General features: G+C 40.5%; 1 protein-coding gene across 1 annotated transcript in view; it reads right to left on the reverse strand.

The window, feature by feature from the left end:
* Positions 1-27,418, reverse strand: part of NCBP1 (nuclear cap binding protein subunit 1) — a 32,776-nt gene that overhangs the window by 4,005 nt on the left and 1,353 nt on the right. Inside the window, exons 4-20 of the mRNA XM_085214025.1 lie at positions 26,534-26,690; positions 24,537-24,644; positions 23,876-23,997; positions 23,294-23,363; positions 21,489-21,704; positions 20,423-20,520; positions 19,005-19,068; positions 12,854-12,964; positions 11,041-11,105; positions 10,346-10,408; positions 8,935-9,009; positions 7,229-7,332; positions 6,601-6,723; positions 5,298-5,400; positions 4,276-4,369; positions 1,781-1,884; positions 1,405-1,519 (exon numbers count right to left, since the gene is read on the reverse strand). Of these exons, the coding sequence (XP_085070151.1) occupies positions 1,405-1,519; positions 1,781-1,884; positions 4,276-4,369; positions 5,298-5,400; positions 6,601-6,723; positions 7,229-7,332; positions 8,935-9,009; positions 10,346-10,408; positions 11,041-11,105; positions 12,854-12,964; positions 19,005-19,068; positions 20,423-20,520; positions 21,489-21,704; positions 23,294-23,363; positions 23,876-23,997; positions 24,537-24,644; positions 26,534-26,690 (1,792 nt within the window). The remainder of the gene's footprint in view (positions 1-1,404; positions 1,520-1,780; positions 1,885-4,275; positions 4,370-5,297; positions 5,401-6,600; positions 6,724-7,228; positions 7,333-8,934; positions 9,010-10,345; positions 10,409-11,040; positions 11,106-12,853; positions 12,965-19,004; positions 19,069-20,422; positions 20,521-21,488; positions 21,705-23,293; positions 23,364-23,875; positions 23,998-24,536; positions 24,645-26,533; positions 26,691-27,418) is intronic.

Below are 27,418 nucleotides of genomic sequence, written 5' to 3' on the forward strand. Positions count from 1 at the left end.
ATGGAAAGACCAGAGCAATGGGAATTTCAGAGTCTTCTTCTTATAGGACCTCACTTCCCCCCTTTGCCCCCTATCTACAAAGGTTTCCTGAACTTAAAATGCTGAGTGCAACCTAAGAGAAGCTTTGGACTCCCTCCATAGTAAGGCAATCCACTTCATGCTGGGAACATCAAAATCTGATGGTTTACTTCCTCTAAAAGGAACGATGATGCAGCAGAGCACAAGCCTGCAGGACCACTCACTGTTGCATACAAATGCTTCTTCCTGGCAAAATACTCATTTGAAGTATTCTGTAATAAAGGGCTGCAGCAAGAGATGAGAACAGACACAAAAACACTGACGTATTTGTTTCGGCGTGCCAGAGAAGCTCTTTGCCTCACAGGAAGATCAATGACTGCGGCCAGGCCTTCAATAATTACTGGCATTTATTAACTGCTGATCAAGTAGATCGAGGATGCAGACAGCTGTAACAGCTGTTGCTTGGAGTGAAGGGAACAAGACAAAGGGGCTGGGACAAACTGACAGAGGCAGACTGCAAGGTGTTAGTGGACTCCCCACAGATGTTTCTGAAGGCATGAATAACTTGTGTGGGTTTCTTAAAAAACAATCCGTTTTTGCAACAAGTTACAGACTTTGAGCAAGCAATTACATTCAAAGACCAAGTCTTGACTAGCAAACTTGCTCTCTGCAGCTCTCAAACTGACTTCCTCTGTCACTAACTAGCGTTACACTCAGCCAACAGTACTGTGCCAGCAGCTGGCAGACAGACAAACTCTCACCCCATTTTACTATCCCACCTCAGACAACAGAACACAACAGAGGGCTTGGTCATCGGTTTGTTGCAGACAGTAATTTAGGTCACGCAGAAGTGCTCAGAAAAATAACCTGGAAGAGGAGACGACAGGTGCCAGTGTCAGAATCCAGCAGCCTCCATCAGAAGAACAGTAACAGCCAACTTCTCGATAGCAAACAGCTGTTTCCGTGCACTTCTGCATGGAAGCCACAAGAGTTCTCTTTAACAGAACTTACTGTAAATACGTAGTTTTTACCTGTTCTTACTCCCAATTAGGTAATGGAATCCAGATGAGAATGCAAATGGAAGACATGCTAATACTGGAAAAGAAACTTCTGCAAGGAAACTTGGACAGAGCACAGACATATTAATTCCCTTACAGATTTTACTAAATTCTTAGGTTACGGCTACCTTCAGAAACGTGGATTGAGAATACGTATCCAGTCTTGCTGTCTTCCTACTATGAATGACCACGTTTGTACAGATACATGCATCCTGGTAGGCATATTTACTCTGTCCTGCCCCAAAAGCAGCTACGCATCATTTTGACTGCGTGCAGGTTTGCCTTACTTCACTTAAAAATAATTAAGAATGACAAACAAACTACTCACTCTTTTGTGCTGTCTGGCCAATCTTGCCTTTGTATCCTCCAGTTCTTTGTGAATCTTCAGAACATGCTTATTCATCTTACGGATTGTGGAATGCAAGATCTCCCAGATATAAAACCTAAATACACAACACAGGGTAAGGCCTTTTTCTGGGAGTATTTTCCAGTGTCCTTCCACTTTGACATGTTCAGAGACTAACTGCAAGATGACATTCTAGGAAGATTCTTGTCATATAAACACAATCCTGACTCGGAAAGAAAAATAATAAAGTACATATTCTGTAGAAAAGACTGAAGGGCAAGCGTACCCTTTCCTTGCAGAGATTAAGCTGTAAGTTGGTCACTTGAAATATTAATTCAAAGATAAGTTCACATGTTACCTAGTAAAATCATGTGCAAGCTCTGAGGAGAAGATCCAGTTTGCTACTGCAGCACAGTCAACAATTTGTGTCCGAATCATCTTGTCCACAAGCACAGCGATCATCTATATTTTGTGAAAGACAAAACAGGCATTTCTATCAAAATAAGAAAAGGTCTTGGGCAATCTAAGTAGTACTCCAGCCTTGCATAAAACCAGAAACAGTTTGATGAACTCAACGGCAGTATTACTGGGTGATTTCAAAGTCTTTAGAAAACCACTGCTGTCTAGAAATGACATCTGGTTTGTCTAGCCTAAAGCTACTTTAAGGATCAGTATCAACTACATAAAGTAAGCATTCTTATTTTGGTCAACAGTTCCTTCTATTCCTTGTGAAAGTAATAGATTCTTCATTAGCATAACCTCCTCTTAAAAGCAATAATTCTAAGCATCAAAGCTGAAAGTGAAGCAGCACGGACACAACTCCACGTACATGACATCAAGATACTCAAACCAGAGCATACGTAACTCTCACATCGCCATACAGAAAGAGCAGCTGCTGGCCTACACTCTCCTGGAAATGCAGTAGTTTTCAGATGTGGCAGTAACCACTTTCCTGCAGGTTCTACTGCATTGTAGGACACAGCCAGTAGTCGAAGTGCTTGCTGCAGGCAGTGCCGTGATTCCAGGGGCTTTGCAAGTAGTCCAAAAGGCAACTGCGGAGAAGAGCTGCAGACTAAAGCAGTTACAAGCTGTTCAGAAAAAAAGGCTTATCTTGGTTACTCATGTGCTTGAATGTCACGACATGTAAGAACCACAGCCTACAAAGCACTGATCCTCACAGCCACCCTTCAGCACGTAAGGAAGTGTAACAAAGCTCCTTTTAAGGAAGGGAAATTAAAATAACCAAATGAATCATACAGAAGACTCAGGACTCAAGTTCACATCCCAGGATAGCATCCTATGCTGTGTGTGTCTTCCTGTACTGCCAAGAAGAACCTGATTACTTCCCCTGATCTTCCAAGGAACAAGCTTAGGATTTTGGGGAAAACATCTCACCTTGGTGTTAAAACTTCTCTTTACGAAGTCACCACTACAACCACACTAAACTTGTCTAGCGACTACCAAAAATCACCATCTGCAGCACAGCCTTCAAAATACTGATAGCTTAAGGCAGACCAAAAGGCGTTCCCATTCACGACGGAGTAGGGTGAACTGCAAAGAAACTGGGTCTACAAGTGCCCTGTGTGCCAGAGATGCTGTGGACACACAGACAAGAAAGCACCTGAGCAGAAGCAAAAGTCTCAACTACAGTACATAGAGGAGAGGAAATTTAGGTTCCACGATCAAGGCCTTCAGAACACCAGCATTTATTTTTTACATGCAATTTTTATTTATTCATAAAAATCTAACCTAACTTTGAAGCCTCCATCTCAGCTTGGTCATACTGCAGTACAAAGGAACGTAGAGGAAAAGGATATGGACATTAGACTGCAGTAATGTAATTTCTTCTGATCCAATTAAAGTAAAAGTAGGTCAAGACTGTAATCATCGTATTTTCAAGGTCAGTATTTTGGGCAAGAAATTTAATATATTAAAAAAACAGCTTTTTGAGAGAGAGAGAGAGAGAGAGAGAGAGAGATTTTAGAACTGTATTTGAAAGATATCTATACAAGGTGCCACTTGTCTTTTTGGCACTAAGTTTTCTGTAGGAACCATGGAAAACAGTCCATAGGTTTAGCAGCAGATGCAAGGATTATCCCCCGTTCACCATTTCTTAATGTCTGTACAGTGTAGCTGTGAGGTATGGGCCCCTTTCCATTACAGTACCGTGTAACTCAAGCACATCAGTAAGGAACACATAATTAATGCAGGCAAATTCACTGTGAGCTCCTCATTTTTATTTCTATGTTTAGGAGAACGACAGCTGAGGGAGAAAACAACTGCTGTGAAGAAATGGAACTGTTTAAACAGCTGAGGTGTTTTCCATAGGCCTTCCAGGGTGCTATTTCCTCTAATTGAAGAATGAATGCAATCATGCCTCCGCAGTCTGACTGCTCCATTCTAACAGTTACTGACTGCAGCAACAGCGACTTCAGCTTGATCTCTATGGAATAACTGCAAAGCTTTTGCTAGCAAGTGGAAAAACCAGGTTTCCCCATGTCCAAGAATTTGGCTTGCTTTTGTTAAAAGATCTACATTTTATTTCAATTCTATGCATCAACACCATTTTCCAGTTTTGAACAGAAACAAGTTCTCTTGTATGACAAACAGCACAGCATGAACACGAATCAGAATGACACAGCCTTTGCTCTCCTACAAGTAACTCTGAGAAATAAATGGCCATATAATCTCCAGCCTTCACTTTAAACACTGTTTAAATAGAATTTGAACTTTCCTTTATATAAGACGAATGTCAAGAAGGTTTTGAAGAATATAAAGCAAACTATAATGCTTTATTTAATGTGACCTCTGAGAGTTTAAACTCAAGTGGTGCTTGACACTGCAGTGCCTCACCTGTGGATGGTTCTTCCAGACCTCGTACACAACTCTCAAAACATGGAGTTTTCCCTCATCACTTTCAGCAAGCGTTTTGAAGACTTCATGAAACCTTTTAACAGATGTAAATTAGTCAGTGAAGGAGCAGGGCTCAGGTCAAAAGGGTATCTGATATGAGGTAAGTGGTTCAGATTGCCCAAAAAAGGAAGTTTTGGGACTTTATACAGCAATTCCTGAACAACTGCTAACAGGAAAATACAACCATTTGAGATAAAAAAAAGATATACTCCTAAAAGCAGCTTAAATCTCAGTGAATCTCCTCCTGGAAGGTGGACTGTATTTCTCATATTCCCAGAAGTACGAGGCACACAGAAATGCTTCCTGTGCTCAGCTGGGGCAGAATGTGCTGCTTTTAGAGCCTTAGACCTTCTTGATATGTTTCCATTAACTTCAGACACCCAATCTGCCCTTTTGAAGGAAATGCTGCTAAAGCCTCTGTTTTACCAAGTTATGCTGAACACTACACAGCATTCACAACTCAGCATTTTGTAACTACAAAGAATGACCTAATGGCTGCCAATGCTGGTGCGCAGCAGTGAAAACACCATGGATGTGTACTCACCTCAGCCTGCCTCTTATACTACTAACTGCAGGTTACTACCTGCAGTTTATTGTAAACATGTCCCTAAAATGCTTCCAGGTACAGGTTTTTGTATCAACCGCTTACTTTTAAAGAAGAACAGAAAAGTAATTCATTAAAGTGCATCTGACTACTGCCTTCCTAGATCATAGATGCTTAGTATCTCCGAAGTACAAAGTATTAAACTCAACATGTAATTTTCAGTTAACTCTATTCATGTTTCACTTAACATTTACAACACTTCTGTTCCTTCGGTATGAGTGTCACTAGCTCTCAGAGTCCCAATACACTGAGAAGTACCTAAAACATTGCTGAAGCTCGCAGATCTTTTTTTTCCAATCGTTTCATTTACAGAACTAAACAGCTCTGCCAACCCTCAAATAGTGCACGTTACACTTACTTTGCCAGGGCGCTGAAGGAGTGGCTGAAAGACTTTGCAGCAAGATGGAGCAGAGTCTGAACGAAGACTTCTATTTTCAAAGGATTGAAAGTAAATCCTTCATCTGCAAATTATTTAAAGTTTTATATATAATGCTTACATTAAAGGTAACTGTATGGTTTTAACTCATTTCAGGCAAAGTTTTGGCAATAAAGCCACGCAAGACAGAGAAGGGTGCTAGCAAACAATTTAGTCTTTGTTTTACTAAGCACTAGCCATGTTGCAAATAATCACACCCCCATTTTGTCTTGGGGTAAACACACAGAAAGATTTCCAGGTCAGTGAAGAAGCTACCAGAGACACAGCTGCTATAAAATAACAGCACTCAGACAGCAGCAGAGGACAGCCAAGGAAGCTGCAGAAGCATGCAACAAGATGAAGGCGTGGTAGACCATGAAGAAAGGAGAGTAGATGTGGACAGGGAAAGCTAAAAATGATTAGGATGCAGAGGATGGCCTTTTCTGATATGGGAGAAAAGTCCAACGAGTGTGCATAACAAATATGGGTAGTAGAGGAGAATGGTGCTAAATCTCCTCCTGTGCACCTGAAGACAAGCAGGTTGGAGAACAGTTATTGCTGTGTGAAGCTTAAAGCAAACTGGGAAACACGTGGCATGCAGAAAACAGGTTACTATTGCCCTCTGCTTGCATAGGGGAGCACTGTCTCATACTGCGGAAACACTGGAACTCACTGTGCAGATCACTTCTTTCATTTGCTTAAAAGTGAAATTCTCATTCCTGCACTCCTCATCCCCTAAAATATGCAGGCTTTAGGAATCAATACTGTCTGCGTCTACAGATCCAAAAAGAAGTCACGCAGAGTACCATTGTGTGTTCCTATCTTAGGAGAATCTTCTATGGAAGATTAGCCAGCATTCAGGCTGTTCTTATCTGCTGTGGGACTGCTCTGAGAGAAGGGGAGCTCTTGGGGAAAAGCACTGATTTTACCAGGGTAGAACAAGCAGCATGAATTGTACTCTGCTGGTAAAGGCAAGGGAGATGCTAAATTCCAACACACTACCTCTGTCAATAATCTGAAGAAAACCAATCTCAAGCATTGTGTTACCTCTGTTAAGAAACAGGCTTGCTTCTGCAGATAATGTGTTTACAACAAACTCTAATAACTGTGCATTATTTCTGCTTACTAATATATTCAAATCAACTATTTGAAGGAAGAACACAAAATTTGGTTAACCAACACACATATAGCTCTGAAGTGTATACAGCAACTTGAGCCTCACAAAACCTAGCAGAAGATACCTTACCATCGTCATCATCCTGGTTTGGATTAGGCACATCTTTTAAAATGCTGAAGATTTCATCATTACCAGCCTTGTTTTTAATTGCAATTGTTAAACAGAGTGCCACAGTATATCCAGGAAGAGACCCTAAACAACAGCAAAGAGATAAAAAAAAATTTAGAAAGGAACTGAATCTCTTTTGATATTAGTTTGCCTATCAAAGAAGCAAGATGCACATAACTAGTTGTTTCAACATCACGGTCCATTATTCTATTAAAGCTGCTCAGTAGGTTTCCTTGTCTTCATGTCAAACTCATAACTGTTGGTAGAATCGTTAGAGCTGAGGCCAAGCTCTATCTTGAAGCTCTACATAGCTTCCCTCAATGTCATAAAATACAATACTAACTTTCTTTTTTTCCCTTACTTCATCTTGGATGAAGAAGCCTTCACATTCAGGATTGTTCATTACTCCTTTTATTACTGGTTACATGAAGTTACTTCCCCTCCCCCCCCTCAGATTTCACGTTTTCTGCTGCCTCTGTATGCTCCATTATTAGTGGAATGTTCTACTGTTCTATTATATTCAAAATACTAGCATGCTCCCTTGCTCTGAGGCACTTTGACTTGACTCTTCATGAACTTTAATACTTACTATTGTTTTCATCTCCATACTTGTAGATACACACTGGATTTGCAGGACTGAGGACAGAAAAGCTTGCAGGAACAATATCGATTATTCGCTGATGGTAGGAGAGTCTGCAAATAAGTTTAAGAGCAGTAGAATTGAAACGGGTTAATTCTGAAGTCATTCCTTTACAATGGCTTCCTGATATTTAAGTTTCACGTATGTTAAGAAAATACAATTGCACTGATTAAGTGCTCATGAGCAAGATCTAAGTAACTTATTAATGGATGCTTGCTACTTGCATACCTTGATACTGGGACTTCATCCTCAACCATTCAGCTTTTGAAAAGATTTAGAGGCAGCCTGGTAGGACGCCTCATGCGAAAGCTTATGAAGCTATCCAGAAAAATAGTAAGAGTCGAGTCAGCTACTAAGTCCCCAGTCAAAGGAGAAAAAAAGAAAATATTAAATGCCTTCACGTCTACGTAGCTCTTGATTTTGCTTCCCAGCTTCCGTCAATCCTACAAGGACTTAATTTGGTAAAATGGAAAGACAGAAAACTTGACTTAGTTTCGCAGCATGTTACTATCACACTTGCCTGTACTGAATTCATTCCAAAACAGACTGATCTAAGATTCTGAACAACACAGGCTTTTTGAACATTCTACTATGTCTCCTATCCCTCTATCTCAAGAATTCTGATAGTGTATTCTTGTTGGGTTCTGTGGGATTTTTGTTTGAGGTTTTTTTTTTTAATAATAGGTAGGTTGCTCTGAAAGTAACGCCTCCTAGTATTTTCCTAGAGAAACAGATACAAAAAGCACAATAATGCCATTTGATAGAGCAAATTCTCAGCTACAAAAAACAATTTTTCAGCACAGTCACCTCATTAGCTCTGCATTTACACTGGCAATGGACGAGAGCTTGTTGTGAGGATTGCCATGCTTGTTAAAACCAACACCAGTGGAGGTGATCTCTACTGCTGTCACCACTGCTGAAATGCACCACCCAGCCCTCTGCGCTTATATCCGCTGGCTGGCGTCCACGAACATTCAGCAAGCGTCAGCAATAATGGGTGCCACTTTTTCCCCGCAAAGGAATTCAATCCCACGCTTTGCTCCATACGCACTTCCTTATCAGACGCCATTTTGTCAGACTGCCCCTCTACTGCCATCTGTTGCACGGCCACAGCATGGAGTGCAGCACTGACAGGAAGGCCAACCCCTACTGCCATACCACCATCTGCCTCTGACATTGCGGGCAGCATAATAAAAGTAGAGACACTACTTTTGGATTACTTCAGCATATTCTTTTTAAAAAGAACTACTGACATCAAAGAGACTCACAAGAACTAAAACTCCACTCTTAGTTTTTAGAGTAACTAATGACTAATTCTGCCTGTTTCTTTGAAATCTAAATATTTCTCAGGACTGCTGGCTGATCCCTACTTCTCTCCATGCCCATGGTGAAGAATGTCCCTTTGTAAACAGCTGTAAGCATAATTAGAGCATAATTAGAACAGAAGTTGTGTGCTTCACCTGTTTCTCCCCATCTGCTAGAAGTAGTGCTCTACAACAAGTAAATCAGAGTAAAATCATACAAATAGACTTGTCTCTTACTCAAAACGGAATTTCAAGAACAGACATGTAAGACAGAAATTAGAAGGAGTGTGGAAGCATCCAGACACAAAGATCATTCTACTTAGAGTATAGCTACCTACAGATTTTACTTACCGCATGCATTTTTCCAAAACCTCTCTCACAAACTTGGGTTTGGGCTTTTCAAGGTCCTGAGTAAGACAATCTGACCTATCAAAGAACAGAGGCGATGGTTTTTAGGGAAAGAATTTGTCGTTTAGTCTCTTTCTGGCTTGGTCTGATACATATAAAACAATCATGGTCTAAGCACAGCTGGACTGCCTGACACTCTTTTACAGCATACACATTTTTAAGACAGTGAGATAGCTCATCACTATATCCTTACTAACAGCAATCTTGAAAAGTCATCTTTATGTGCTGTATTTAAGTAGCTCTCCTTTCCACAAATTAGATTAAATTAACTTGTGCTCATGGTTATTCTGCCTTCCTTCTCCCTAGGAAAAAAACATTGTGTGATTTTATAGTTTATTTCTTCCTCATAGGAATTTGAGTTTCTGGCTGATTTCAAATGCATTTCAGATTATGAAGTATCTCAAGTAGTTACAGATTTGTGAAAAACAGCAGCTTGTGAGAAAAAGCACATAAGCATTCCCATCAAGGAGCATCCACGCAAAGAAAAAACTGGTTCTACAAAGACCTCCAGAGGGTCAGGCAACATTCTACTTACACTAAACAGAAACACACAGCTCTGTGAGGATAATGCATGAAACTTAAGTAATGCCACAATATCTTATTGAACATCTCTCCCTGACAGCTGGGCAGATCAGCCATGGAGAGTATATAGAGTATATACGTAGCAGTCTACAGAAGTTAGGACTGTATTAAGGATGTAACTCCAGCTTTAGTGGGAGAGGGAGCAACAGTATACAGTATATGAGAAAGGCAGCAGGCAGCCAGCACAGTGCCTGGAATACAAATCCCATGGAAGCCTGGGGTTAGGCATTGTTGGAGACCACTGAGCTCCTGCCAGGAATGCAAGTTCGAGATTTAGCATAAGAATGGACAGTGGGGCCAGCTCTGCTGGAAAGTCAGGTACTGAGATTTTGAAGGAGGGAAATTGATTCAAAGATCTCACAGATGAAGATGAAAATTGAAGGTTTAGGGTAGGACAGAGCATAACATCACAGAATGAGTACAGGATACAGACACACAGAGCACAAGGGCAAATCATTAAAGTCAGGGAGCCATTCAACAACTGACCAAGAATACGAGACAAAACAAAGAAATTGTGTTTCTACTTCTCTTTAGGGAACGCTCGGACTGGCTTGGTATTTATCACAAAATTAGTCAGAGACAACACAGAGACTGAAAGGATTATCAGGAAAATCTACCTCAAAATGGTGATGAGCAGATTAAAAAAAAAAAATCTCTAAAAAGTTAGAGGAAAGCAATTAGCACAGCCAGTATACTGTGACACTTTCTGGCAAAGTTTGAAAGTTTATGGTTTCTGCATTACGAGTTTCATATTAAAATGAGAGAAACTTACCAATCTTCCCAGCTCCAACGGAACTGGAAGTTACTCAAGTGGTGGGAAAACCAGTTAATGAATCTTTATCATAAGAAGAAAAAAAAAAAGCTCTATTAAATATTTAAAGCGCAGAAAAACTTTCCTTTGAGATTTTCTTGTAAATATATTCTATATGTCAAAGGCAGTACAGCATTACATCAAAAGACGAAGTTCAGAAAATCAGAAACTAAATATTTTGGACAAACAGAGAGCCTGTCATGTTCTACTGTTCCATACAGATGACATACTAAGCTAACAATTAAAACAAACTTACTGTGAATACACAGCTTTACACTTTCAATGGGTAATTAATAGCTCTCCTGCACTCAAACCACCACTCTCCTCCACCTCTGGACAGCACACGTACCACAACTTCATTTCCCAGACCACTAAGGAGCACGCACAGTATAAGACAGAAGAATACTGCGCAACTTACACCAGGCTGGGATGTGTGTAAGTTCTCACCAGCACTCCAGTGGAGTGTTTTAGGAAGAAAAGGCACAAGCCCCCAAACTTCTATTTAGATTAATCAAAATCAAGAGCCCTCTGAAATTGTTTCGAACAGCACCGTGAATTTATAAAAATAATTTTGGATTATTCTTTCCATAGATTCCTTAATGCCCAATGCATAGGAAAAATGAAGAATATCTTCCACCCCTCAAAAACACATTTACCTGTCTACACAGGTTGTATTCATCGTATCCAAACGCATGTAGAGCATTTCTGTGGCTTGTGCAAGCTGAAGTTTCTTGTTAAGGTTAACAGAAAAGCACTAGATAAATCAAATGCAATTCCATTCAGTTTTGGAACAGAATGGCAAGAACTGATACTCCCTTGGACAATTCCAGAAGCAGGTAAATCACACTAAATCCATTGAGGAAGAAAAGGAAGACAAGAAGCCAAAAGCTGTTTTCTCTTCTAACGCTGTTTTTCTTCCACTGCAGTGAGACTGCTGGTTCCTAGAGAAAGTTAGAATTCTCTTCATGCAAGGGAACTGCGCAGACACAGACTACAACCAAGAACTTCTGTAACCTTCCTTGTACCTTAACAAACTGCTCTTGATACTCGTCCACAAACAACCTTTGATCATCACTGAAAACTCAGGAAACTATGTCTACACTGGCTCTGCCCAACAAAGGCATTGTTGTTTTCACAGCATCCCTATTAACATTAAAAGCCTTCTGCACAGAGATCCCCACAATTCTAGGAACATTTCAAGCTCTAATCACTGGCATTATGTGATTTTCAAACAATATACCCTCGTGGCCAAGAAGGCCAGTGGTACCCTGGGGTGCATTATAAGGACTGTGGTTATCACACTCAGGGAGGTGATCCTTTCCTGCCCTGGTGAGGTCGCATCAAAATACCGCATCCAGTTCTGGGCTCTCCAGTTCAAAGAAGAGAGAGATCTTCTAGAGAGTGTGCTGCGGAGGGCCACAAAGATGACAGGGGTCACAAGAGCACTGCCCATATGAGGAAAGGCTGAGAGACATGGGACTGTTCAGCTTGGACGAGTGAAGTCTGAGGGGATCTTATCAGTGCTTGTAACTACCTAAAGGGTGGGTGTTGAGTAGATGGGGCCAGACTCTTTTCAGCAGTACCCACTGATATGACAACAGGCAATGGCACAAACTGGAACACAAGTAGTTCTATACGAGGAAAAACAACTTTACTGTGAGCGCTGGAACAAGTTGACCACAGAGACTGCGGATTCTCCTTCTTTGGAGACATTCAAAACCTGCCTGGATGCTTTCCTTTGCAAACTACGGTAGGAAACATGCTTTAGAGTGAGGCTGGACTAGATGATCTCCAGAGCTCCCTCCCTTCCAACCCCTGTGATTTTATGATTCTGTAATGATATCATGATATATAATAAAAATTTGTGAATGGATAGGCATCTGTTCTCAAGAATCTGTAGCTTGTTGTGAAACGATGAACTAACGTGATCCGAGACTGCAGTAGAATAGGAACAATTTAACAGACAGAATGAGCTAGGGGTCATGTTGCCTTTCTCAGCATGTAACTACTCTTATTTGAGCTGACAGTCTATTATCGACATTCTGAATGCCTCCAGTGAGAGCCTTTGAATGGGAACTCGGTCAGGTTCATTTAAAATCATCTGCAATACTCACACAGTTCCTAAAAGCATAGACTAAGTTTCTCCCTTCCTTTCCTTCTCAGCCTTCAATATGCAAAGGAGCCACACTTTATCCAGTCCTAACAGGATACTTTAACAGAAATTCTTTGGAAGGTGAAAGGAAGTACCAGATCAGTGTTCATAAATCTGAGGAGTCTTGCTCAGTTGGCCAGACTAGACCCATGCTACATGGGCTGAGCTTTTCTCTCATGCAAGTATTACAAGCAAAGCTTCACGTGGCAGCTGTAAAATAGATTACTGATAATATTTATTGCTATTTCTTCACCTACAGAACAAGTGATGTAAAGGCTCCATTTTAAAAATGCTCTCCAGAAGCAAAGAAAGGATACAACTTGTGGTAAAGAACCGGGCTGAAGTTTGCACAGTTCAATCAGCAGTGTTGTGTACATGACCTCGATGTGTGGCGGAGAAGGAAGCTGAAACAACTCTGCAAAAATTACCTGTAGGAAAGGAAGGCATAGAATCGGAGTACAGTCAGCTTCAGAACAGCAACATCAGTCTTAAACAAGCACATACCCAAATAGGCTAACGTTATTCTGTCAAGCTCAAGTTCTAGGAGAAAAAGGTAAAGCTTACAAAGACAGTGGTAACTCTGTATCATATTAAAACATTCTAAAATCACCCTCACCGTTCTGTACTAACACAACACAGTCCCAGCATTAAACATGATACATCTAAGAAAGTGTGTTCAGCTGTATTATGCCCTAGCGCAGTGTTACCAAATGATGTTGGCAAAACAAAGCTGAAATAATCTGATTCTATTAAATAGTAAACATTAAACACACTAAGCGAAGCTTAAGCATATAATGTGAAAGATGATTTACATGAAAATTAGACTGTACTTTTCCATACTATTCTCTTTTCTCTTATACAAAATAATAAACGAATATAGCCACAACCTGCAACAGAAAACAATAACCACCACTCCACCTGACAGAAATATATGCCCTGTATCCCCTTGGCTGAGGATCCCTTTAAGAAAACTAAATACAACCCTGCAGCCAGCATTCGTATTTTATTTTCAAGTTTGCTCATAGGAGCGTGTCAATCTTTAAGGGCTATGAAGAAGTCACCACTGTGCAACACTCGTATTTGAATTTCTGGTTAGTCTGCATGCCATTCTCAACTAGATTTCAATCTAGTTCAAAATCATGAACCTTTGATTCATTACAGTTGGTAATTTTCCTCACTGACGACTTTAAACTTCTGAATAAACACAGGAGAATTAAAGCTTAAATGAGTAAGCAGTAGATAATGCTCTTACTAGTTTCAGAAATCATTGTCCATTTATAGGTTTCACAAACATCACGTGAAAACACACTGACAAGGAAATACTACAGTTTGAGGATGGACTTGGAATCATAACAAGACTAAAAGGAGCTGAAGAACTTCTCCATGGAAAAAGCTTCTGGGTCTGATAAAGATGGAGGACTGCTATCCACTCCTGCTCTTTCAGGACAGGTTACATGAGGAAGCCACAAGGAAATGACAAAAAATTACGAGATCCTCCCTTGGGATATAGGATTATCAGGAATATGCAGGACATCAGGAACACAAGTACTGTTCTCCTTGTTCTTCCTGGCTGAAGACTGGGATTTGGGCAGGATAGAGTGAGAGGACCCCTTCAGTGACTGGCTGCATGAATGGTATCATGCTCAGCATTACTGGTTCTATGGTTTTGGACACACCTCCAAGAGATTGGGCAAGCTGACACTGGATGGGATGCAACTGTTAGGATGGAGCAACAATTTAAATAGGCTGGGTAGCAGAACTTTAAATCTGATGGGGGAAAGGTTTGTACTTCTGACAGAGAAGAGCCAGGAAACACTGTCATTTTAGGAAGCAGCAAAGGAAAACCTCAGATTTGTCTCAGTGCTCTTACAAGAAGGTAACATGGCCATTAGCCTGCCTGAAATGCCTCTGCATCAGTGCATGCAGCATGGGAAATGAACAGAAGGAGATGACACCATGGTGCAATTAGAAAGCTGACTTAACTGCTAGCACAGAAATGTAGTCAGACAAGTCACATAAGTAGAAACACTTCAGCTGAGGGCTGCAAAGTTTTTAGAAGACAGGCAAGGAAGGAGAGGGGAAGGAGTTGCACTGTATGTTAAGAAATGGACAGACTATGAAGAGCTGCCTCTAAAGAACAGCCACGACGAGGTTGAGTGCTTCTAGGGACCATTCCAATAAGGGACTGGAGGTCAGGCACCCTGACCAAGGAGCCAATTGACGAGGTCTTCTTGCTTTGTCTGCAAAGCATCCTGATCACAGGATCTCATCCTGATGGGGGATTTCAACCACCTGGATGTCTGCTGGGAAAGCAACATGGTGGGCTTTAAGCAATCCAGGAGACTCCTGCAGTGCACTGAGGACAACTTCCTTGTCCAGATACTAGATGGACCAACAGGGAGTGAAGCATTACTGGACCTGGTGCTCAGTGATGCAGCTGAAATCATGAAACAGGTTAAGTCTGGAGACAGTGTGGGCTGTAGCAGCCATGTCCTAGTTAAGGTTGTGATTTTAAGGAAGATGGGCCCTGACATTGAGGAGAGTGATATTTCATCTGTTTGAAGAATTATTGAGACTGAAATGTGTACAAGTCTATGGGGCTGAACAACATCCATCCCATAGTCCTAAAGGAACTGGCTGATGTGTTGCCCTGCCACTCTCATCAGATTTGAGAAGTCATGGCTGTCAGGCAAAGTCTCTGGTGACTGAAGAGAAGGAAACATCATAAGGAAACATCATTTTTATGAAAGAAAGGCAGAAGAGAAGACTTGCAAAACTACAGGCCATTAAGCCACACCTTTGTGCCTGGTAAGATCAAAGAACAGATCCTCCTGGAAGCTAAATTAAAATGCTTGAAAGAACAAGGAAATGATCTGAGACAGCAAACACAGATTCACCAAGGGCTGACCGTGCCTGACCAATCTGGCAACCTTCTATGATGGAGTGATAGCATCAGTGGACAAACAAAAGGCAAGTGATGTCATCTATCTAGACTTCTGCAAGGCCTTTGACATGTTCACAGAATAACGAAGGTTGGAAAAGACTTCTGAAATGCTCAATTCCAACTGTCAATCAATCACCACCATGCCTACTAAATGACACCCTTCAATGCTGCATTCTACACATTTCTCAAAAACCTCCAAGGATGGTGACCCACCAACCATATCTCTCGCAGCTCCTCATCCAGATGCCTCCTGAACACTGCCAGGGACGGTGACTCCACCACCTCCCTGGGCAGCCATTCCAGTGCCTGACCACTGAGAGAAAAAGTTCTGAGTTCAAGTCGGGCTTTTGCCTTCCTGACTTCCTCCCTGCATACCTTAGCTACTCCCTTGTAATCCCCCCAAGTAGCCTGCCCCTTCTTCCAGAGGACATAGGCTCTTTTTCTCCCTGTATCTCAACAATAGTCCCCGGCTCACCCACACCGGCCGTCTTCCCCTACGGCTCACCTTACGGCACACAGCGACAGCCTGTTCTTGTGCCTTAAGGTTTCCGTCTTGAGGGGCGTCCAGGCTTCCTGGACCCCTTTACCCTTGAGAAGCGACTCCCAAGGGACCCGCGCAACGAGCGCCCTGAACAGATCAAAGTCCACCTCCTGGAAGTTCAAGTAAGTACTTTCACTGGTCACTCTTTTGACTTCTCCAAGAATAGAGAATTCTCAACCACCTTCTGGGTAGCTTGTTCCAATGCTTCACCATCCTTTCTGAGGAAGGATTTTTCTTAATATGCAGCCTAAACCCCCTCTGGTGCAACAACACACCACATCCTTATCTCTAAATTAGAGAGACAGATTTTAAGGGTGGTTAAAGAATTGACTGGATGCTTGCAGCCAGAGGGTTGTGTTCAGCAGGTCTACGTCCAGGTAGAGGCTGGTGACTGGTGTGCCCCACGGGTCCATCCTAGTACTAGTGTTTTCCAGCATCTTGATCGGTGCCCTAGAAAGTGGGATTGGGTGCACTCTCAGCAAATTTGCAGATGGAACCATGCTGTGTGGTACAGGTGATGCAGCAGAAGGAAGGGATGCCATCCAAAGAGACCTTACAGTGCTGAGAAGTGTGTGCATGTGAACCTAACAAGGCCAAGAGCAAGGTGTTGCATCCAGGTCAGGGCAATTCCAGATATGAATACAGACTGGGAGAAGAACTTATCAAGAGCAGCCTTGCAGAGAAGGACGTGAGAGTTTGGGTGGACAAAAAGCTGGACATAAGGCAGCATGTGCTTGCAGAATAGAAGGCCAACTGTATCCTGGGCTGCATCAGAACAGGGGTGGGCGTCCAGCAGGGTGAGGGAAGGCATTGTCCCTCTATACTCAAGATGATCAGAGGGTAGACCAACTCTCCTGTGAAGAAAGGCTAGGGATGTGCACTTGGTCAGCCTAGGAAAGAGAAGGCTCCAAGGAGGCCTCAGTGCAGCCTTCCAGTACTTAAAGCAAGCTTATTAACAGGAGGGAAACAGACCTTCTGCATGGTCTGATAGCGACAGAACAAGAGGAACAGTTTCAAACTAAAATGGGAAATTTTGTTCCAACACAAGGAGGCAATTATTTCTCTCAGAAGGCAGTGAGGCCCTGGCAGAGCTGCCCAGAGAAGCTGTGGTTGCCCCATCCCTGGAGCTGCTCAAGGCCAGCGTGAATGGGGCCGTGGGCAGCCTGAACTGGTGGGGGGCAATCCTTCCACAGCAGGGAGGTTGAAACTTGGTTTGCTTTAAGCTCCCTTCCAACCCAAGCCATTCTATGATTCAGTTATACTGTTAAGACACATATGGTAAAAAAGCACTGGGGAACACCTTAGGTACAGAATTGCTTCTGCTGTCAAGACAGGAAATAGCAACAATTGCGTGATCAGTCATTATCTATTTGAGATACTGCTTAAGATGGTAGTTCTGATATTCATCACATGCTCATTACCAATTATTCATGCAAAGCATTTCATGTAGTACCGTGGAAACAACTGAGTGACAAGAAACATCAAGACACTGACAACCTGAATGTATAAAATTTGTCAAGCCCAAGTTGTATACCAAAAGCTTTACAAGTGCAACAGGTCCTACTAGTTCAACAGCCTAGTGGTGTTGTGGCTCTGCTCACAGCCACCATTATTACCCACATAAGCATGAATAAGAAACTACTGAGACAAAGGTGACACATTTCAGAGTTTTGTGCACAGAGCATTCCATGCTTAACATGACAGACTACAACATGGAGCATCATGGATCTCAAAAATAAGCGCTTTTTGGGAAGGTACTGAGCAGTATACATTTGCTTCTGTCTCTCTGCTACTTTCTGAATCTTAGGTAACACTTGCCTGTATTTGTTAGACATTACTTCTACTGTTCTGTGCGGTACTACAGAAGTCAAGAGAAAATTCTGCTGAACTGTTGTTGAAAGCAACATAATACTAACCTGACTGTTGAGAGAGAACTTATAAAGGAATAGAAGCAAGCAGACTGTAGAGAAGTCTATAAAATGCATGCTAAGCCTTAAAACCTCTGGAATTTCATTACAAATTTAAAGTCATAGGCAATAAAATAACAATTCTAAAAGAACTGGAAATTGCAGAAAAGAGAGAATTCTGACAGTTACATTCATACAGTTCATACATCAATCTTGCATTCCTGTGCAGACATTTCACCCATGCAGACCTTTCTTATTCTCATACCATTCAAGTTTTCAAATCAGTGACTTTCCAGGACGTTTAACTTATGTATTTGGGAACTGCAACTGCTGATAGTAAAGTAAGTGAGCATAAAGCATCCAGCCATACACAGTTCTGGAAGATACAGAGGGCCACTGAAGATACCTTGATGTTAAGGCAGAAAACTGCTGCCAGCATGAAGCTTTCTCTCATGAAATCAAAATTACAAAAAGAACAACATGACCACAAGTAACACAACTTAACAGCACTTAGAATATTTGTCATTTTGGTACCAGCAGGAATTCTCAATCCCACCCTTATAAAAATCAATCTTCTTTGTAAGATATATTCATCATTATAATCAACAACAAAATTTCTACTTATAGTTTGTTCTTCATAAAGCCTTTAGATGACATGAACAAGGTTTTAAACAGCCCTGCATCCTGGAAACAGACTCCTGAAGTAGGAGAGCAAGACAAAAATCTGTACTGTTTTTCTGATACACTGTCTACACTGAAAGGTGCCCTGGAGGAAACAAACCACTATTTCATTTCAAGCTCCTTTCAGGACCAGGACAACACAGTCAATTTAAAAAACAAACAAAACCCAACAACACTTCCCCTCCCCACCAAGTTAAAAGTACCAACAAAAATAATAAAATTAACAATTGCATTGCATATAACTTAACTTGCCACATAAAGGCACTGCTTGCATTCAACAAGGCTCTGGTTGACTCCCAAATCATACTAATTTAACTGAACTTATCATCAAGATAATTGGGACTTCTTATTAGCAAAAAAAGAGCCACAAAAAAGATGACTTATAAAATGCATACCTCTACTATGTGATAGTTCAAGGGTATCTTGTTATTTCCTGGATAGCTCAACAGTTGGGCAGCACTGCAAAAGCATAGACACATTTAGTTCACAGTGTAACGCAGCAAACATAACGTAAAGATTAACTCACAAAGTCATAGGGAATGTTTAATTCTCAGCAGGAAGTCACACACAAAAAAATCAGCACACATCCATCAAAATCCCTTCCAAAGACTGCCCCTTGCTACACATAACACAAAATAATCAGCACAAGAGCACACTAGCATAGCCCAAACTTAAGAGCTGTAAGGATGTATTTTCTCTTCCTCTTTATTTGAATTTTATACTATTAAGTAAAGTAGTTTCAGAGACATCTGCAATTCTGGCATGTGTATATGAAGAGGAAAAAAGCCCAAAGCTAAACCAACATTCACAGTGACTTGGAAGCACAGTAAAGCTAACTGATTATATAAGAAACTCTTAATCTTCAGTTTCTCTTTTAACTAGTTCATTATTGTCTATCATTATTTCACAACAAACAACTGATACTTTCTTGATTTCATTTTTACCTCAAGTTAAATTTAAAACTTTAAATTTTCCTCTTTTACTTTGTCAGAGGAATAACAGATTATTCCAGCGCCTGCAACAACCCTGATTCAAGAGAATCGAAAAGTTGCAAGCAAATAACTTCACCAAATACTATTAAATATTGGTTCTGACCATTTTTACACGCTGTACCAACTTTGGTGGCTTTCACACAGAAGCATGACGCAGACAGTTAATTACCCATGGCAAACAACCCTGCTTATCAACTACACACAGAGTGTGCCCAAGCAGAAAGGAAGAAATATGGCTTGACTGGTTCCTGGCACTTCTGAATTCAAACAAAAGAAATCTGTTGGCACTTAATGACTGCTCAGAGCTAGCTCAGTTACCTCTCTCGGGTAACCCCAAAAATAAGACTGCAACAAGGAGCAGGCAGCAAAAGCATTTTCTTGAATGCCAGCTACAGATGAACTAACTAAAGGTTCACCGCACCTCAACAAATCAGCTTCTCTAAAATTCTAGGAAGCATCATATGACCACACTTTCCACAGAGCTTAATGGGAACATGAAGAGCTAGGTGCATCCGCATCAATTTTTGCAGCATATTCTTTATTATAAACAAATTCCTTTCCCAAGGGATCACAGCCACTTCAACCCTGGGATCACACTGACTCTTCACTATCAGAATAGTGCAGCCCCACAGTATTCCAGGTAACAGTTTCAATACAGGTAACTGTAGTGAATCAAGTTCATCAAATGCTCTAGGAAATGTTTAATCTCAAGCTCCTGTTTAGGATTCAGTATTCTGCATTCTGTATATATCCCTGATGCTACTGACGCCATGTTCTTATATAAAAAGTGCCTGGGCTCCATAATGCAAAGCTCTTCCTACCAAGTCTTTCTCTCTTTCCAGTGGGATTTGATGATGCAGTGAAGGTTCTCTTCTATTACAAATCGTTCAACAGAATGGCTGCCAGGCATGACAGGGCCCTAGTTAAAGAAAAAAAAAAAAAAAAAAAAAAAAAAAGATGATGACTCATGAAAGATTACTGCAGTGCTACTACACTTAGCCAGTTATAGAACTAACAAACATGGTGAATTCTCAACTGCCTTGTATCCTACCAAAAACGCACACTCAAGACCTGTATTCAAGACAAAATGAATAGAAGGATTCATTATAGAGGGGAACAAAACTAGAGAAAATAATCACAAGTTCACGTTACAACCGGTTCTTTCTTTGATCTGCACAGCAATGAGGCACTCTACTAACATGCTGCTTGGAAACATTCTTGAGTGAGTGAGGATATGAGAAAAAAGGCCAGAATAGAGTGGACAGAATAAAGTCATGATCTCATTGACTGCAAAAATCACTGGCCAATAAATGAAGGTAGTAGATTTAAGGCAAAGGGATTTACAAAGGCACTAAGGAAAGCAATACACATTCTTTCCCATTCCTACACAACTTTATCTATGTATCTGCTGCAGAACAGTGCTGGAGGTAGTCTGTGGGGGCAAGGTGGACCTTCCACCTACTCCAAAGAATCACATTTATTTTACCCCACAATACGCATCATCTCGTTTTAACAGAGAAGTAAACTGTACTTTTTAAACACTGCAGTAAAAGTCAGAAAAAAGATCAAAATCTTTTGAGAAAGAAACGCTGCCTCTGTGGATGCTGTTACTAGAGATATAAGAGAATTTATTCAGCACTGTCATTCTGAACCCAAGAATCAGAAAAAAATCACTCCCTAAATTCTGCTCCTCATAGACTTCCTCTGCACAGTAACTTAGTCATCCAGTTCATTTCTGCAGATGCACCAAAGTATAATTACTGCCAGTCTTCAAACCACTAACTATACTGGGAGAAAGGATATCACATTTTGACCTGGATTGTACCATGACACTACCAAGGGAGAGTGAGCAAAATCAGCTCACTCTCCCTTGCAGGGGTTACATACCTCAGGGTCATCAGTGTAGTCAAACATCCTAAAAATAACCCTTGGCATAGGATATACTGAGTCTTCAGTGTGAGGTGGAGGAGTGAATGGCGGCAGATTATGTTGCAGTGCTTCACAAAGAATGCTATCAAAAGCCAGGTAGGGCCTCAGAATGTGTCGTTCTTGCCAACGGTCTTTTTTCAACTTCTGAATCTGAGACCAGAGGCAGTCTAAATACTGAAGGGAAAAACAGTGCAAAACATCAGATGTGCTAAATCTTATAATTTGCAGCTTACGGTGCAATCAAAAATGTATGTCTTAAATTCAGGAAAAAAAACAAAAAAACCCAATTGCTTAAATTACTACTTATGGGATCTAGTATTTATTAAACCAAGAAATAATTCAAAAACTAAACATCAGAGCTGCTCCAATTTCACCGAACATTCTGCTAACAAAATGTATCTGCTGTTCTTAAGCAGCAAAAGGCAGACCAGAAATGCATGCATGACAGCCATCCTTTGAACACGTCAGTAAGACTACAGTCATTTCAGTCAGTGCTCACAAGTATCTATACTAGAAGTGAAGAGACATTCTGGAGAACCACCACACTGAAAAGTACCAGCTGCCGCACATTCAAGACAAATGCAATAGTGCCAACAATTAAATATCTTTGCTATGATCTTCAAATCAATTGCCCGGCACTCTCTCAGAAACGGCACAAACATCTACTTGTACTACTAGCTACAGGTCCACTTTGTTTCACTGCTTTCTATGCCCCCGCTAAAAACAGGTTCAAGAACTCAAGTGGCCACACACTCTAGCAGTCTGTCTTGGCCTTACTGATTGCACGTTTGGAGGTGAAATACCTCCACAGAGAAGTCATTTGCATCACACTATGAAATGGAAAAGTACATTAACATCAAGTGCCTGATATGAAAAGTAACATAAGGTACTCTGGAGAACACAAGGGCTAAAAATAAGAAATTTTGCTAATCTCTTATTTACTAAAAAAAAGTGAGAAAATAGATATCAAGCAGGGAGAATAGTCATGATGAATCAATCATAATCATAAATCCTATTTCTTCAGATTGGCATTAACAAGACAGTTGTTAAAACTGGAAGTTTAAAAACGGGTATCTGATTTCACCAGAACAGTGAAAAATGTACAAAAGATTACTGTTCAAAAAGTTTCCTGAAGAGAAACTTAATTTTTTTATCACGCTTTCCACCAAGTTTGTCCTCAAACTTGAGGTAGGAGGAAGAAAAAAAACAAACCAAAAACAACCAGAGAAGGTAAACTCTACACCAGCTCTACACAGATGCCACCTTCCCCCTGTAGTATTTTTACTTTAATCATGAAAGATGACATAGAAGCTGCTGAGTTCAGTTTCTGTACATTTATTCGGCATTTCCTAGTGCTGAGAAAGCAAAGTCACTTCAAAGGTTCCTTCCCAGCAAAGAGAAGACATTATGGGGTAAGGAATTACACTCTGCTTTTCACAGAAGTAGCATGAAGCCCTGTACTTCCAGTTCCAAAAACATCGCCGCAGCTTACAACCATTCTTCACTTAATAACATCTACTCATGGGCTTGTTGGCAAACTAGAAAATGCTCTTCTACTCAGCCCATAACCTGCTACAACTTAGGTCTAAGACTTAGACGAGAACTTCTTACCTAGAACTTGTTTGAAATAATGACAAACAGGAGACAATTCACAGCACAAACACTTCCAGAGGTACCTCTTAATTTTCTAACTGTTAGAACTGTGCTTCTATCACAACAGTTTTTCAAACTTTCTCAAAGAATAATGTTCAGAAACCACTCACTTCTTCCTGTGGATGTGGCTTATCAGCAGTCCAAACTTGTAACATTGGTACATGTATCTTCTGGCGGCGTCTGTTTACACAGAAAAGAAAACCTAACCCTTAACAGCATTTTTCGTACAATCACAATAAGGGGAAAAAAAAAATAAAACAAGTACCCTACTACTTAATCTCTTCAGTTGTTGAAGTCTAGTATGCAAAAGAAAAAAAAAAAAAAAGAATTGTAATTATAATCTGTTATCATATCCTGAGAGCAACGTTAACTTGAATCACCTAGACAAAATCTAGTCTCACTGCACAGTAGTAAGGTCACCTTTTGGTATTTGCAGCAGTTACTGCTACAGCTGTACCAGCACAAGCTGGACAAGACTGTCACCATACCCTAGCACTAGACAATGCAACTAAACTCTTAGAATTATAAAGGTAGATCACTTATCTGTCCATTTTGTCAGTGTTCTTCCCTTTCCCCCTTTTCTCCCAACAACAAAATGACTCAGATCTAGGACCTGGTATTTTTTTAAGTGAACACTAATCAAAGTTATCGTTATCCCGAACAAGTATCTAAAATAATACTTTACAACTTACTTCAGATAGCTTTCTGTCTGAGATAAGAGACGATCCATCTCAGCATCCTTTTTCTCGTACAATTCCTTTCCAACCCAAGGCAAAGATGACAGAAATGCAAATATGTACCAGTCACATCGTACCTACAGGAAAGAAATATTCTGAGACTGAAGCATACAACTAAGCTCCAGAAAATATTACATATACATTGCACTTTAATTTAAACTACTGTTTTGTGGTGACACAAAGATCAGCAACTAAAGACTGGATAGGCAAGTCACGAACAGAAAAACATATATTACTGGTTGAAATGTGCAATTTTTAACTTGAACTATGACAATCAGACTTAAATAATCACTTTCACAGTCTTTCTGCAGATTATCTTCATATTTTGAGTGTAAACAAACCTGGCAGAACAAGTCAGACACTATGCAGTTGCCAAGGCAAAGTAAGATTAATTTAGTGCAGATACCTCACTATGGAGGCCCACACTTTCTTACTACACAAGTATTTTCTAAATGCCAGGGGCCACTTTCACTCATATCAAGGAACTTGCAGATACCAGTCCATCTAGGTTGCTGTCTCCAAAACCTTCCTGCACCAAGCAGAATTATAAAAGCAATGGTAAAGTAATGGTGCCTGTGAAAACAGCCATGGGGGAGCTTGCAGATTTTTGGCTTACTTGTGGTACATCTTCCTCCTGTGTCACGCTCACAAAGTTCTCAAACATAGCTACCATCGAAGGTGCAGCTATGACGTGACAATTCACAAGATCAGACAGAAAACGAACCTAAAAGAGTCCAAAAAAGTGTTTTCAATGAGCATATTTTATCTGACTGTCCACGATAAACATTACTTGAATAACTACAACCAAAAGGTATGGGTAATCATTCAGTACTAGGAAGGCAGAAATACTGTACACAGGTACACCAGGCAACCACAAGGAACAAGCAGCATAAGCACAGTTGAACAGTTTGTCCATTATAATGTCCATAAGGTCAGTCCTTAATAATTGTAACATTACAACTCCTAATGATGACAGGGTAGGAAACACCAATATGCATTGAAAAGCATGCAAACATGTTACAGAACACACAGAATGACAACAACCACATTTTCTCTCCCCTAAGTGGAAAAAAGATCACTAAAATTACAGAAGTGTAAAAAAAATAAAAGCCTTCTTAAATGATGAAGATTGATCAGTTCCTTCATGAGTCCAGAAGTGAACCAAAAATGGCAGGGTTGACTCTATACACCATTTAGAGTCTTTTAGACAACATAAATTTCTATAGTTAACTGTTCATAAATACAGACAGCTACAGAGAAAGAGCCTATGCAAAAGCTGACTGCATGGTCAGGTCTCAGAAAGGTGACAGTGACTAGGAATCAGCCTTTGCAATGAAAACATTCATCCTGGCAGGAATACATCACTGATTTGGAGGCATACTAACAAGGAATCCAGACTGACATAAATGACAACTTAAGTAGAAAATAACTGGAGTACCGCAGTGGTACGCGTTATACTGGGAACTGTTCTCTCCTCCCTCATCAATCTTTTGAATGCTTTGTACCCTCTTTGATGTAACTCAGTTATCGCAGCAATCTCAAGAAACAATTAAATTCTAACAATGACAATCTCACTTTTGTGTTTTTTTTTTTTTAAGGCTTATTTTTTCTTAAGGACGTACCCTCTCACACACACAGAAGTCTAAAAAAAAAAAAAACCAACACAGCAAAATACACCAAAAAAGGGCATTTTTTCATGAAGGCCTACCACTGGGAAGAAGCCTTGGGAAAGAAAATTTGAGCTAAGCACAGAGCAGTGCTCAAAGAGCACTTTCCTAATATTAATTGCAAAGAACAGCCTCGGATGTGTCTCTGACAGAGCTGAGAATGGACTTCCACTGCCACCCTCCTAACTGTCATTGTCTCACAAGTTGTTTGTGAGTGAGCACAACCAGAGAAGGTGAAGTTGAAGACAAAGGACAGTGCCTTCAACGGTGTAACGAGAATTTTATTACCAAAGAGGTCCCACTGCCAAACAGCAGTCTCTTGACAAGGTGCACTGATATACTAGAAATTTAATTTTCACATAATGGGCTTTAAAAGAAGCAGGGTAGCTTGCAACTGGACTTCTCACTTATGAGATCTCCAAAGTCAGAGCTCTCAGTGAGAGCTGAGCAAGCGGTTTCAGAGAAAACACTAACAACTGTCTGCTTGATGACTACCCCTTTTCAGGAGACAGATAACACAGGCCTGGTAGCAGTCATGAAACACTGCTTTTAAGACTGAGTCTTTTTTTTTTTCATCCATGGGAGCCAAAGGAGCAACGTATACAAAATAAAAAAATAAAGCATGAGTTTCAACCACTTTTTATATTTTGCTGCAGAAAAGGTTGGCAAGGATAGAATGACCTCCCTTGGCTGCAAGTTAATTTGCAACTGAGGAAATACACATTTGGAACACAATTTGCAACTGTGACATGATTTTTCTCCCCCTGGGAAGGAAGTATTCCTTGTGTAACATATGTTTTCTCTCAGTACATCTACACACCACCACACATTGATGAAATGTAAAGACTAATACATGTAGAAAGGCCAAGCTCTCATGGAATTAAGAAAGGTGAAAGGGAGGAGAGAAAAAAGGTGAGAAAAACATCTAACACAAAGAGACACTTACTAAATGGACAGCTTCATTGTACATATTGACTTTCAGACATTCTTTAAGCTGACGAATCATGGCTTCTACAAATTCCCCACCAAAGTTGTAGTTTCTGGCATTCAGCAACCCAACTAGTGTTGTGTAAACAGTAAGCTTTTCTGGTAACAGACGTGCACTGACACAGAAAGAGAAACACGGTGTTAGCACTTGTTCATCATAAGCCAACTGGCAACAGCATAGCAGCTCAGAACTTGCTTACAGTAAGTTAAACTTGTTTCATGTGGAAGTAACAAAAAGTGTTAGCATGATGTAGTTGTGTCCCATGCTTAATACCTTACAGATTTTTTTTTTTTTTTTTTTAGGAATGCAGATATCTCTTGCAACTACATTTAAGTTATTTGCTTTTTATTTATTTCCAATTGTGAAGTGTTCTGGAGGTCTGGCCAAGCAATGTGATAGAATTTATTCAAAGACTTAAAATAATCTTTTAAATTCATAATTTAGACGTAAACATTAAGACTACACAAGATCTACACATTTTACACTGTTAAGTTTGATCCTAAGCTTGTCAAGTCAAAACAATTGATTTAGGGAGATGATAGGGGAAAAAAAAGAAAATGCTGGGTCCTACTGCAAAAAAAAAAACAACAACCTCTTTTGTACATCTGTAGACTAACTCCATTTTTTGCAATACATCTTACTGCTATAGGAAAAAATGACATTATTGTATCAACAAATATTCCTAGCAAACATATTTAAAACACATGCAATGCTATAACACAAGCTGCTGGAAAATTTTCCCCTCTGCTTCCTTCACACTGCTCTCATGCACTGAGGCAGCCCCCTCCACAAGCCCATCCTCACACAGGGATCCTCTGCTCCTGTTGCTCACTAGGGAGTAGA

This window comes from Meleagris gallopavo, chromosome Z, assembly GCF_905368555.1.
Source record: "Meleagris gallopavo chromosome Z, MGAL_WU_HG_1.1, whole genome shotgun sequence".
In the NCBI taxonomy this organism is placed as follows: domain Eukaryota; kingdom Metazoa; phylum Chordata; class Aves; order Galliformes; family Phasianidae; genus Meleagris; species Meleagris gallopavo.